Source organism: Colossoma macropomum, unplaced genomic scaffold (assembly GCF_904425465.1).
Source record: "Colossoma macropomum unplaced genomic scaffold, Colossoma_macropomum, whole genome shotgun sequence".
NCBI classification, from domain to species: Eukaryota; Metazoa; Chordata; class Actinopteri; order Characiformes; family Serrasalmidae; genus Colossoma; species Colossoma macropomum.
In genome coordinates this window covers 36,951,024-36,964,639 of record NW_023494789.1, presented here as the reverse complement: position 1 = coordinate 36,964,639, position 13,616 = coordinate 36,951,024, and the positions used below count along the sequence as shown (strand labels likewise).

Sequence of the window (13,616 nt, the reverse complement as noted above, 5' to 3'; positions counted from 1 at the left end):
CAAATTAAGAGTAATCATACATCACTCGCACAAGAGCTGGAAAAGCAATGTGAACAGATAAGGAGAGGGAAAGTTAAAGGCCCAGAGGTTACATTTGTCTTGCATTTTATTTTTTCCTCTGTTTAAAATACTTGTGTTGTCTTTACATGACTATTTTTCAGAATCTGCTAGAATTAAGCAAGCTGGCTTTTATCTATGGCATTTTGACTGTTCTGATTCACTGCCACGGTCCTGTGCAACGGTTCTTTAGCAACCATAAAAAGATCAAAGGAACGGCCACTGCACTTTTGCCTTATTGCATATGCATTTACAGGAGTTTACTTTTCAAAAGAAACAAAAAATACTGGGAGCAGATTATTGTAATGAAGCACCTTCTATGATTCACCAAGTCTGATAGTAAATACTGACTGTGCTCTGTTTAATATCAAAAACAGGTTTTGTCTATATAATGACCCCCACCACTGCAAAATGTGGGCAGGCTGTTGATAATTAGTGGATCTCTTAGTAAATCTCCTCTGCCTTTAAGGCTGATATTGACAAAAATATGGACTGTGTGAACTGGAACTTTACCAGTGTTGACCCAGCATAACTGTTTTATTAGAAAATAGCTAAATAAATAAATAAACTATATGTGACTAATATTACTTACTTATGTTTGATTCTCGTTAGACTGTGGCTGAATCCCAGCAGTAGTCCAGGTCTGGGGTATGGCAAACATGATGAATTCAATATGAAAAACTATTTTTAGAGGATCTTCCGCAATGCTGCAAGTCAGAGAGCTGACCACAATAAGGCTGAATTTATTAGGCATGGTTGTAGGTTTGCCCAGGAGAAAGGCTGCACTGTACACTGTAGTAGTTTTTAATTGATGCTTCCTTAGCTTTTCTCCAGGGAGTTAAAGGTTCATCAATCATCCATTGAGCTGTATAGGCTGCACGTGAAAGGTACAGTAATGTAATTTAAAATGTCACTGCACCACCTAATTCCTTTAGGTATGTGTAACACTGAGAGATAGCGACAAGGACGTCCTCGAAGGACACTCTGCAGCTGTATGTTAATTATTTTAAGGAGCCCAATGCGTCTATCACTTATGTGTTTCTGTCTGATCCCTCAGGCGGCCTGGAGGGTGTACGCCACCAATCTGTCTCGCACGGACCTTCAGTCTACCTGGGATTACTATGAGAGATCTGTATCGGTCCCTATGTACAGGTATCAGTCCCCTTCTCTCTCTTTCTGTTTCTCTCATATGCCTCTCAGTCTTTGTCCTTCCTTTTTTCCAGATTCTCTGCTTCGGGCTCCTCCCCCTTGCATACACACCCTTGTGTCTCTTTCTCTTTGTATTTCTCCTGGGTGTCAGATGAGATACATGCAGTGGTTGCATTGATTCACATTGTGACCTTTTTCTTTTGAGGGGGTGGGGATTGTGAAGGTTAATGGTTAAGTTCTAACTGCTCTTCCACACAACCTCCCAGCACATCAGTGAGGTTATTTGAATTAATTAAAAAAAAACAATTTTTGTATTTGGATGTCATTTAAATCTGTATGCAGGTAATTTAAGAAGCTGCATTGGGTCTGTTAATGCTGTTTTTGTAAAATAAGAGAATGAGGAATGCCTTGTTCTTTATGGTTTTGGTCCAGTTTCTCTGAAGCTTTTGTGGCATTTAAGGGCCCATATCCTGCGTTTCCACTGATGTCCACTTATAACACTTGTGTGTTCTACCAAAACAGTCCTAGTATCTGTAGAAAGAGCTCTTTTCTGATTGGCTGCCCTGTATTGTGCCTAATTCAAATGGCAGTCCGAGTTGAAACACTCCTTACAACTTCAATGTAAATAGGCAGTTTGTCTGACATTACCAAAGAAATACATACATATATATATATATATATATATATATATATATATATATATATAATATTAAAACAGGCTGTTTTTGGCAGCTTAGTTTTCGTATGTGGACTGTATGGAGTATGTATGTAAAAATGTGTAAAAATGCATGTAAAAATGATTCTGAAAAGCAGACTTACATTAATCAAACCAAAGAAATCTTGACTCATTGCTTCCTACCAAAGTTGACAAAGAATAGAGCACACAATACCCTCCACAAATATTGGCACCCCTGGTGAACAAGAGCAAAACAGATGGATAAAACTTTTAATGTTCCTTATCCTTTTGATCTTTCATTTACAAAAATCTAACCTTTATTTGAAGTACAATAATTGAAAGAAAAAAACTATATTTTGACATAAAATTAATGGTTTTTTTCTCAAATATATATATGTGTGACAGTGGTTGGTACCCCCAGAAAGTCTTACCTGGAGAAATCTAACTGAAGCATATTCTCATTCTTTTTAGATGTCTTAAAGTAGAAATACTTAAATGGTCACCCATGACTTTCTGTTTCACTGGGGTATAAATATGAGGTGACACAAAGGCCAAAAAGCCTTACTCATCTATCATTATGAGAAAGACCAGAGAATGCAGCAATGCTGTGTGACTAAAGATTGTTAAACTGCACAAATAAGGAAATGGCTACAAGAAGGGCAATAATTAAGAAGTTTATAGCAAGTGGAGATGTGAAGAATCTGCTGTTAAGAGGGTGTATGTATATATATTGACCCCACACCCAGTGAGGAAGATGGTTTGACTGGCCAAAGAATCTCCAAGGAGCAAAGCAGAGGAGTTGCAGACACTAGTTAGGTCTTGGGGTCAGAATGTCTCCCAAAATACAATCAGACGCCGCCCACATAACCACAAGCTGTTTGGGAGGGTTGCCAGAAGAAATTCTCTGCTGTCAAGGACCAAGCACCTGCAATTTGCCAGATGTTACTGGACCTTTCAGTGGGACCGTGTTCTATGGCCAGATGAGACCAAAATAGAGATTTTAGGCAACAAACACGACAGGTGGATTTAGCATAGCCACATAAATAGCCATGCAGAAAAGTATCTCATCCCCACTGGAAAGCTTGGTGATGGGCTGTTTTTCTTTTAAAGGCTCAGCACATGTTAAGATACATAAAATTAAGAACTCCATCAAGTACCAGCAGATTTTAAATCAAAACCTGACTGTCTCAGTCAGGGGTGTCAATATTTAAAGAGTAATTAGGGTTCAGAATGTGCAGACAGCTTGTTTTTCAAAGTGTGGCATGTACCGTACTCTTCATTAATAGAGGGTACTCTACCAGTGGCAGAAAGTAGACCTCAGCTTATTTTTCATGCTACTGGGTAGATATTAATGCAGCATTTCCAATTTAGGAACTGTGACATTTGCTGTGTAACATCTGAGAAGGCTGTTTTAGTTATAATGTCCCAGAAACACACAACTGCCAACTCTGAAGGTAGCCAGATGTCCTGCTCGCATATGCGACCAATATAGGAGCAGGACATCTGGGACTCTCCTTGATAATTAAGCTGAAAAGTTCTAGAAGACATGTTCCTGAGCCTAGGCTAGTGTAGTACTCTGAGATCTAGAAATGTCTCAAGTAGATTGTCTGCTTTGCCTGAGAAAGTGTTTTCCCCACTTGACATAGTATGTCAATCTTATCCTAAGAATTTATGGGGTTTTTCCCCATAGACGTTTAAATGACTGGCTGTAGACTGTTGACCTTGTGTCACTGTGGATGTGCTCTCTGTTTTCCTCTCTCTCTCTCTCTCTCTCTCTCTCTCTCTCTCTCTCCCTCTCTCTCACTTTCATCTTCTAAGATGAGATCTGATTGAAGTGTGACCTTTCTTGTTTTTATAGTGCTGCAGCCAAAAGCCCTTTGACTTTGTAGGACAGACTGCAGCACTGCATACTCCTGACATTAACTCACAACTCCGGCTCTCTGTTAATAGCTATCAAAGAGAGCCAGCTTCCTGTGGCATAAACTCTCACATACAGTACAGACACACACACATTTTCTCACCTCTGTTTTACTATTCAGCACGAACCTTTAACACCCCAGATTGATTCCCTTCCTGCTTGCAGATTTGTACCTAGAGGCACACTGTGGATTTATTGTTTCTTGGCCTGCTGCTCTTGCACAGTGGGTTCTGGCAGGACTCTAACAGCTAACTGCATCCATGGTGGCAAAGAACCTCAATATTTACTGCTGACCTTGTGAATTTTAAGACATTGGTGTGTTGCTGATGTGTCACTGCTGCCCTTGAGACTGTTGCTTTAGACCAGGCTTACTTGATGGTCTGTTGTTTTCTGGGTTTTTAGTGGTTCACTTCTAGGAATGCACCGATGATTTTTTTATGGCCGATTTTGATTTCTTTATGGCCAGTTTGGCCAAGGGCAGATTTTATTGGCCTTTTTTTTAACTCAAAGCTCACTCTATGTGGGCTAAATGAATACAGGAAACACAACAATTTATTCCCAGTATTGTGTATTAGCTAAAGTCTCAGTATAAATAAAGCTGTTTAATGGGCCAAACTGACATTTTAAATTATTAAATGAAAAATCTGTTGCCTATTTAAATAACATAAATATAAGTGGTACACTGTAAGTAAGGGGCAACTGACTATTTAGCACAATGAGTCATGCATAATTATGTTATGACATTTTTGGTATAGGTATAGCAAGAACGGTACTTTTTCAATTCAGTCATTTTCCCTCAACATAGTTGAGCTTAATATTAAGTTTGTAACCTGTACATGTTTATATGTCGTGCCAAGTTTGCAAGATCATTTTTATCCTGACTTCCTAACTGGAAGGCAGTACACATTACCTTTATGATACAAACATGTGTGTGTTTTTGCAGACTCATTCCACCTCTTAACCAGCTCGATCTCCTGAGAAACCTGAAGAGCAAATCTGGTCTTTCCTTTAGGTACTGTAAAAATGATAATTGCTCATTCATTCACCAGTTTTAAGCAAGTAATGCTTTGGTAAAGTTACTGTTTCCTGTAAAACATGATTTTTGTATACCTAATATATTCACATATCATGCAGGAAGGAAGCCCAACCAGAGCCCTCCCCAAGGTACGTGTATATACCTACAGTATTCCATATTTGTTTATTAATCAACGTGTGTCTTTATTCACAGTTCCGTTGTGATAAAACTTGCTTATCTTTACTGTTTGTCATTTCAAATGCTTTTAATCAGTTAAAAAATAAAATAATAATAATTATAATAAACAAGCCTTCATCAGTGAGCTCAGGGGACAGCCTAGGACCTTGTATAGTGTACAGATATTTTACCTGTCCAGTCCCAGTGTAATGATGCATGTTGGCTGTCTGTAGATGTATGAGCATGTGTGCTGGCTTTCACCTTGTCCTTGTGCAGATGGACGTGTTGTGTGGTGCTTCCTGTGTCTGTATGCATTGGATGATGCCAGATGACAGTAAACTCTAAACTCTCTAAACCAGTGGTTTTCAAACCAGTCGCCAGGGTCCCACAGACACTCCAACTGAAGCCACAGTGCTCAGGAATAGAGCATCTAAAGATCAGTTTGAGACCCACTGCTTCAAACCACTTAAACCTGCATATTTCTTATGTGTTGGACTGAGATTCTACAGTTATCTCCAGGGGTGTGTAGAATAGCTTAAACTCATATTCAAGCACAAGTATTATGCTGATGAAATAAGGACCCAACAAAAAAAAACAGAAGGAGAAAAAAGTATCAGGTCAAAAAACTATTGAAGTACTGAGTTCCTATTAAACTGCTGTGGAGCTCATTCAGCATCTATTAGCATTGGACTTGATGTTCATTCAGCTGTTCTTCTTTGTCATGCACTGTTGCTCTAAAATAAAATGCTAAAGCTCCAGGGATGAATCATGATCTTGCAAGGCCCATGAGCACAAGAGCCTTTGGATTCCCCTGTACTCCAACCTATAATTAATACAACTGTTTATTTATATTTAGTTATTTGTATATTCAGAAGCTACTCGTTCATCTACTGTTTACATCTGGAGTGGATTGTCCCAGGTATTTGAGTCACCTTAGGCCTTGGGATCTGAGCACTGACCACAAAGGCCCCGTCTATAATCCATTGCTTCCACAGTGCAGATGCTGCCCCAAACATAATGCAGTTCAACACAAAAAGGGGATTATCATCTAAATGTTAATGACTAAAATGTAAGTGGGTAAAAGGTAGAGTCATTTACTCACAAATATTCTTGAGTAAAAGTAAAAATATAATCATGAAAGTACAAATCCATCAAAATTTTAGTTGAGTACGTATAACTGAGTAAATGGAACTGGTTACTACTAGTCCCTGGTTATCTCTCAGATAACAACTCTTTACTGAGTCACCAGACTGTGAGTCTTCTCTGATTTCTGATATTGTCAAAATGATCAGCTACACCTGCCTGCAGCATCTGTAGTTCTTGACACTTAGCCTCTGTTACGCATAACATACAAAACTATTTCTTGAGCTTTTAAAACCTTTGTCCTTTGCAGTCAGAAGGTCAGTCTGAAAGAACGGGTGTTCTCCAGCCCAAGAAGCTCAGGCGCCAAGGGGAAGGGTTCGCCCCAGAACCAGCAGCCCCTGAGGCGCTCACCCAGTGCAGACAACAGCAATGAGGACAGTCCTTCCAAGGTGCCCAAGAGCCTGAGCTTTGGTGACCGCAGCCGTGCTAGACAGGCATTCCGCTTCAAAGGAGCAGCTTCACGCCAGAACTCAGAAGGTGAGGGAATCTAAAAAAGAAATCATGATGCTTTTCTATCGCTATGAATTTTGGCTGGTTTGTATATGTGAATTGGTAGAAAGTGGAAAGTCTGGTTGAGTACCTTTTTGGATTGTTTTAATGTGGCAACAGCTGAAATGTGTTGGAGGATGCCATACAGTGTGTGATTTGAGTGAGTGGTTGTGAAGCTGTGGTTATGTTCTCAGTCATGCAATGTCCAAGTTGTTTTCAAATTAATTTGAAATTATATTCAAGGTCAGGTAACTACATATACTGATAAAACTGGTGAGGATTCAAACCTGTTTCAGTGACAGGACAGTAAGTTAATTGGAGTTTGACTAAACTGATTAAATCAAGGCTAAATTTACAAGTTCATACATCAGGATTCTTGATCCTTTTCCTGTGAGCTGTTGCATGTTATTGCTGCACAGTAACTTGTGGTTGTATTGTGACAGATATATTTTTCTATTGTTGCTGCTTTCTCTGTAATTATCCTAATGGTTTTGGCATAATGTGTTGAATGTTGCTTTTTTGCTGCCTGTGTATTGGTGTATATATTTTGAAAGTTGAGTGAAAGCACAGAAACTCTGGAGCCCAGAGTTAATGTATTTTATTATTGTAGGTACACTATAGGTCCAAAAGTATGCAGATACATTCAGTTGCCTCACTCAGCCACTCAGTTTGTATAACCTACATAGAAAAACGCTTCTAATAGATCAGAACGCTCTGAAGCACCTGCACATAAGTCTAAGGTCACCATGCCCAGTGCCAAGCGTCAGCTAGAAAGATATAAAGCCCCCCAGTAATGGGCGTGAGGATCAGTGGGACTGCATTTTATTAGGTGGAGCTCCATCTTATACCTTTGGAAATTGAAATGGAGTTTGTGGTCCAGAACTAATCATCCAACATCAGTACCTGACTTCACTAATGCTCTTGTGGCTAAGTGCAATCAGATCCTCACAATGTTCCAACATCAAGTGTAAAAGCTGGTCCGAAAAGTAGAGGCTGACAGCAGAAAAGGGGGACAATACCCTGTTAATACCCTTGATTTCAGAAGAAACACTGGATGAGCAGCTGTCTACAAACCTTTGGACATACAGTGTATATTAGTCATTTAAACAGAAATATGAAAATTGATATTTTCATATATTGATATGAAAACACTGAAAAGCTTTTGTTTTGCGATTGGTTTTGTGTTTTTTAGGAATTAAAGATACTCCAAATGCCCAGAGTTTGTGTGTTATCTGCAGTATCCTGAAAAAAAGTGCCTTTAAAGCTTGCACTCTGGTATCACTTTCTACAAAGTGCAAATTTGAGAAGCCCCAGTTTTTTTTTCAATGCTTTTATTGAAAAACAGTCAGTAAGTCAGTAACAGATATGCTTTTGGTAAATTAAATTTACTGGAGTACAAAAATTCCAAGTGTTATGAATCGTTTTAGTCAGGTTTAAACTGCTAACTTGTTTGTAGTAATGCATACATTTTTTCTGGGGGCTCTGTTAATAGCACATTGTGTAAAGTGCAACCTATTTGTGATTTGTGTGTGTTTCATTTTTTTCCCACCATTTTGAAATGAATCTGGATCCTGATGCTGTGCTTTCCATTTCTCTGTTCGATGCTGATGCTAAAGTGCTGATTGAGATGCAGGCGGAAGATTTGAGGCAGAAGAGCTCCCCAGGTCAGGCAAACCAGATGGGTCTGGGCTCAATACAACTTCTACCCTTAAAATGACACCTTTTAAAATCAAACTAGTGTAGTTGTAACATAACTTCATGTCAGAGGATATGCTGTTATGTTTTTTTTCATTTGTCTTCTGATTTTCTTTTACTTGTTAACTATGAATGTGACATTTCTTTTTATTTTGGATTATGGGTGCGTAAGAGGAGCATGTGAGTTAGAGGTTAAACCATTTGACAGGGGTGTCCAGTCTTATCCGCAAAAGGCCAGTGTGGCTGCAGGTTTTTCATTCCAAACAAGCAGGAGCACACCTGATTCCACTTGTTTAAACAGTTGGTCTCGGTGTACAAACAATTGATCGTGCATGCTCCTGCTTTGTTGGAGTGAAAGCCTGCAGCCACACCTAAGCTTTGTGGTTAGGCTTTTGACATCCGTGGCATATCTGTTCACAGATGAACAAGTGTCTTATGTTGAATGTTGATGAGAGACTGGACAGTGCAGTACATTAAAAGTTTACCTAATACATTTTTACATTTCATTTGTTACTAAATTTCTAGTGTATTGAAATATTTTTGTTAAATTTGAGAAAATAAGCTAGTCTACTGTCTGGCTAACAAGACCTTACAAAGTGGATCATTCTAATGAGTTTTATTTTGATAAAGATAAGTAGGAAATAGAAAATAAAGATACATAAGGAAAAAAAAAAAGACTAAGACAGTCTAGATTTTGCTGGACCGCCATCGGCTGCAAGGCATTTGTCGCGCTAGTGTCTGTTGGAGGATGTTAGCTTGGCAAAATCCTTAAAAAGGGTAATTATAAAAAAAATAGCGATCAACTCTTCCATTTTACATTCTTGTGTTCTTAATAGCCATGTACTACTTCTTGACTTTATCCTCACCTGGAACTGTAACAAAATAACCTAAATAACCTGCTTATACAGCGTGATGGAGGAAAAAACTCCAACTGAAGTCAGACACAGCTCAAGCTCAAATGGAAGCACTCGCTGCTTGGTTATTTCACCCATTTTTAGGTCGTTGGTTTTGCAAAACCTACAGTGTGCTTCAACAAATTAGTTTCGGATTTCTTCTAGAGATCTGGGCGGGACTGTATTTTAATTCCCTGCTCCTGCAAGAGTTCATCCTGCTCCCACAGTAAATCGCAATTGTTTGTCCCGCTCCCGCCGGCAGCCGAAACATTTTGGCCCTTTTCCGCCCGTGTAGTTCCGTCAAGGCGAACGGACCTCCAGTATCTGACATGGTCTATCTGCAGGAGCTTAGACCTCTACTTTCTTCCGTTATCTATGTGTTAGCCATAATATTCGTAGAGTTAACAGGGTATGAGAGCCACTTAATGGCGTATAGCACCACCAGCTGCATGCATTAGGCAGTGCTTGTGTATGCATGTATCAAAAATGGTAGTCAGTCAGTCAGTCAGAGACATCTTTTCTTGTAGGCTGGCCTGCTGGGCGGTTCAGCAAAAAAAATATATATATAAATAAATAAATAAGATTTTTTTTAATGCTGTGCAATGATGTTAGTGTAACAAAGTTTATTTTGTTTTACGTACAGAATAATAATGGATCGTTTTTTCATTATTTTTATTTTGTCGCCTATGGAAATAATAATTACTGTACTTTTTTAAAGTTTGAGTCTCCCTGTTATTCCTTTTACTCATTATGCACCTGCAGCTGTTTTTGGTTACTTTATTTAATTTGTACTGTCTAATGTTGAATTTGTTGTTTGGTCAGGAGGAAATATTATTTATTTATTATTTATATTCTGAGTTACTCCTGTTAGATGTAGTATCAACAATGAACAAGTAAAAAATTTAGTCAGATGTCTTCATTTATAACTTTAACTGCTCAAAATATATCAGAGTTTAATTAGAAGAGTCTAATCAGAAATCACTGGCAATAATATTAAACTTAATTTGTATTTTAGAGAGTTTGTTTCAGGCAATGTTTATTTTAACGTGTACAGGTAATGCGCTTTCATTGTCTTTCATTCTGTCTCCAGTTTTCATAAGAAAACTATAAAGAATTTAAACATTGAACATTTTAACATTCATTACATAATGTCCATCAGTATGACTTATCAGCAATCATTGTGTTTTCTAACATTTTAAAATGTTAATACATAAGATGTTATCTTATGTTTGAACATAATGTTCTGTATGTGCTGTCTTGATTTTATTTAAAGCTCAAGATCACAGATTATTTATAGTGCCACTGGTTATCATTGTCATGCAGCACTTTGCAAAGCGATCAGTCACTGTTGTTAAAGGTTATAAAAATAAAGTGGCCATCAGTTGGCAAGAGTTAAAGATAGTCTTGTGATCTTGAAAAAGAAATCAGTTTTAAAGAAATCTTGCTATTTATGTTTGCTTTCAATCTGTGATTTCATTTTATGATTTTGTATTTCAGAATTATACTTTGATTTTTTTCACAATTTACCTGTATCACAAATAACATCTTTTGACTTTTGCATTATGTTTCTCTGAAGGTACAGCAAAGCTTCAGCATATACATTTCTTATATTTAGACAGAATTATGCATTATTAGGTAACCAAATTCTCGATTTAAATGATCTTTTTTTAATTGAATTGTTGTTTGATTAACCTTCAAATGGCTCTAACTGTCTCAAGTTTTCAAGCCCACATCTTTCATTACTGTCTCTGGAGGCATGTTTTTTTAATTTTAAACCAATAACCCATAAGGCAAGACCAAGCTTGCCTTTTATCTTAATGCACTATATGTAGAACTCTTAAATGAAGCAACAGCTTACCTTCAAAGAGGTTTATGCCATATTGTTTCAGAAATGCTTGACATAATCTAAGCTGTCCTCTTGATGTTTTCCATTTAATTTCATTTTAGTGTTTATGCAGTTTAAAATAGTCCTGTTTTCTTTGTTTTGATTTCTTGATAGCCACCTTTTAACCAGCTTTTATTGTCATTTCTCTTCTCCTAACCTTTGCAGCAATTGAAGGGTTGATCAGTAAGACGATATCACATGTCTGCTAGGGATTGTGGCCACTAGAGCAAGCTCTTTTACGAACCCTAGAGCCAGTACCAACCAATAAGAGTGCATGTTTCTGTTCTAGACCCATTCCATAAGCTCATGGCAGGACCCATCACACCATGATTCCAACTCAACAGCCTCAGCCAGCTGGCAACCCTGCTCTGTTTCCTGCATGTGAGGAAAGCTGGTTAGTTTCTAGAGCCCCTGCAACTTAGCACCTAATGGGACCTCCCAGCATCACAGAGCACTGAAACAACTCCCCAGTTTTCAAAAAGCCATTTTAGACCTTCATGCATCACTCGGATCCAAATTTATGTATAGTTTTGTCAGGCTCTGTGGTTTCGCTGGCATAGTTAGTACTGTTCTTACAGCTCCCATGCTAGGTGAACTGTGGTGACAAATAAGAAATAGTGCAGACCAGAGTTATTGCATCAGCATGACAATCAGCAGGGGGAAATGGAAAAATAGATATTGATTAATATTGTAAATTCCAAAATCCAAAAAAAGTTGTTTGAACTGGATAAATACAACCTAAGGTCAGTAGTGGAGAACCATGTTCTGGACACTTAATAATATAGCCAACAGTTGATCAGGGTGTTTTATTGGAGGCTCTTTCCTACTGCTGCTTTTAAGAGCATTAGCATTGTTCACTCTTGCTTCAGTGCCTTTCAGTCTCCCTCACATTGCTAACCATTCGATGAAACAACAGCTTTTGACTTACAGGTACTCTGCAAATTGGAATATCAAAGAAATCTATTCACAAAACTTTGAATCATCTTTTGTTTTCACAAAACCTTTTTGCAGAGTGGCTGTAATTCAGACTCTCATGGAGCCAGACTGTTAAAGTGCAGCGCTAATTGATTATATGCCTTTGTTTATGACAGTGAAGCCAGATGCAATATAAACAGTTCCACCTTGCATATTTGCTGGCTCACTGACCTCATGTTCTTTTGGACCATGGTTGTCTTTATTAAACCCAAACTTCTCAATTCTGCCTACCCTCCCCCTTCTCCTTTTGCATTGGGCCGCCATGAAATCACCGGGCCAATGAGATGAGAACACTGCCCATTAACCTGCTCTGACCCAATCAGTATTAAACTGTAAACTGTCCTACTGAGCTGTGCAAGTTAATGGCTGTGGCTGGCCTCTGCTTGGTTCCATCCCAGAGTGAAAGAGTTAAACAGAAGTGAAGCTAAGGGGCGTGTTTACTAATGCTGGAGTCCTCCTGTGTCCATGTTGTGTTTTATAGAAGCCAGCCTTCCTGGAGAAGACATTGTCGATGACAATAAGAGCTGCCATTGTGAGTTTGTCCCACAAGATTTAACACCAGGGATCAAAGTTACCATCAGGGCTGTGTGGTAAGCAACAAGGAGACAATCACAAAATGGAAAATTGACATTATAAGCTTACATGCAAATAGCAGAAAGTCTAGACTCCTAAAAGTAAAAATGCCAAAAAGGGATCTTTAGAGTGATTTCCCCAGAAGAACCACCTAATAATTGAGTGTTTTTAACCCTGCAAGATAAACTGCAAGATTCCCTCCTTACACTCATAATAGCTGAAATATGCGCCTGCAGGTTAACTGGCTAATCTCTGCCAGGTCACAATAATTTAGACTTGTTTCCCTGTATTTAGTAAAAGAACAGAAAACCTGTTAACCCAAAAGACACTTATAATAGATATGATAGAAAGTTTGCAGGCTGCTGGATTTACTTTTCTTTTCAAGAGAACAGAGAGACATTGAAACTGCTGCTGGGAATCAATTGTAAACAGCAGATGGAGAAGATTATGCTGAAAAAGTTGTATTCCTGTAAATCCTGTTAATGTCCATTAAAATAGAGACGACAGAACTCAATTTTTTCTTGGCCAATACCAGTCTATATTTTTCCTTTAACAACTACTAAGCTTTTAAAATGAGAGATTTCTAATCAAAACACTGTGATATCTGTCTCTGATTTAAAGGTTCTTTCGAAAACTAAGACCATTTACACCTGGCCGTTTTATATGACTATTGTTTGGATTGTAACCTGACAAGTTTTCAACCACATGCATTCACACTCCAGCTAATCAGATTAAAATCTGATTACTATGTGGCCTTAATATGCAAATACGCTCATGTACAACAACTGATTGCCTGGGTTACTTCTCATTTTTTCTGTTCTTTTCAAAAGAAAATCACATATTTGCACAGCATTGTTCATTTCCTTACAACAGCAGTCAATGTTTACAAGAAGATGGATGTTTATAATAATTAGTCTCCTGTAGTAGTTATTGCTGTTATGAACTATGTATGTTAGAACTGTGAAACTTAA

General features: G+C 38.2%; 1 protein-coding gene across 1 annotated transcript in view; it reads left to right on the top strand.

Annotated features, from left to right (window-relative positions):
* Positions 1 to 13,616, top strand: part of LOC118808487 (potassium voltage-gated channel subfamily KQT member 2) — a 64,646-nt gene that overhangs the window by 42,453 nt on the left and 8,577 nt on the right. The window contains 6 exon segments of the mRNA XM_036571198.1: positions 1,115 to 1,209; positions 4,744 to 4,812; positions 4,935 to 4,964; positions 6,386 to 6,612; positions 8,241 to 8,288; positions 12,554 to 12,662. Of these exon segments, the coding sequence (XP_036427091.1) occupies positions 1,115 to 1,209; positions 4,744 to 4,812; positions 4,935 to 4,964; positions 6,386 to 6,612; positions 8,241 to 8,288; positions 12,554 to 12,662 (578 nt within the window).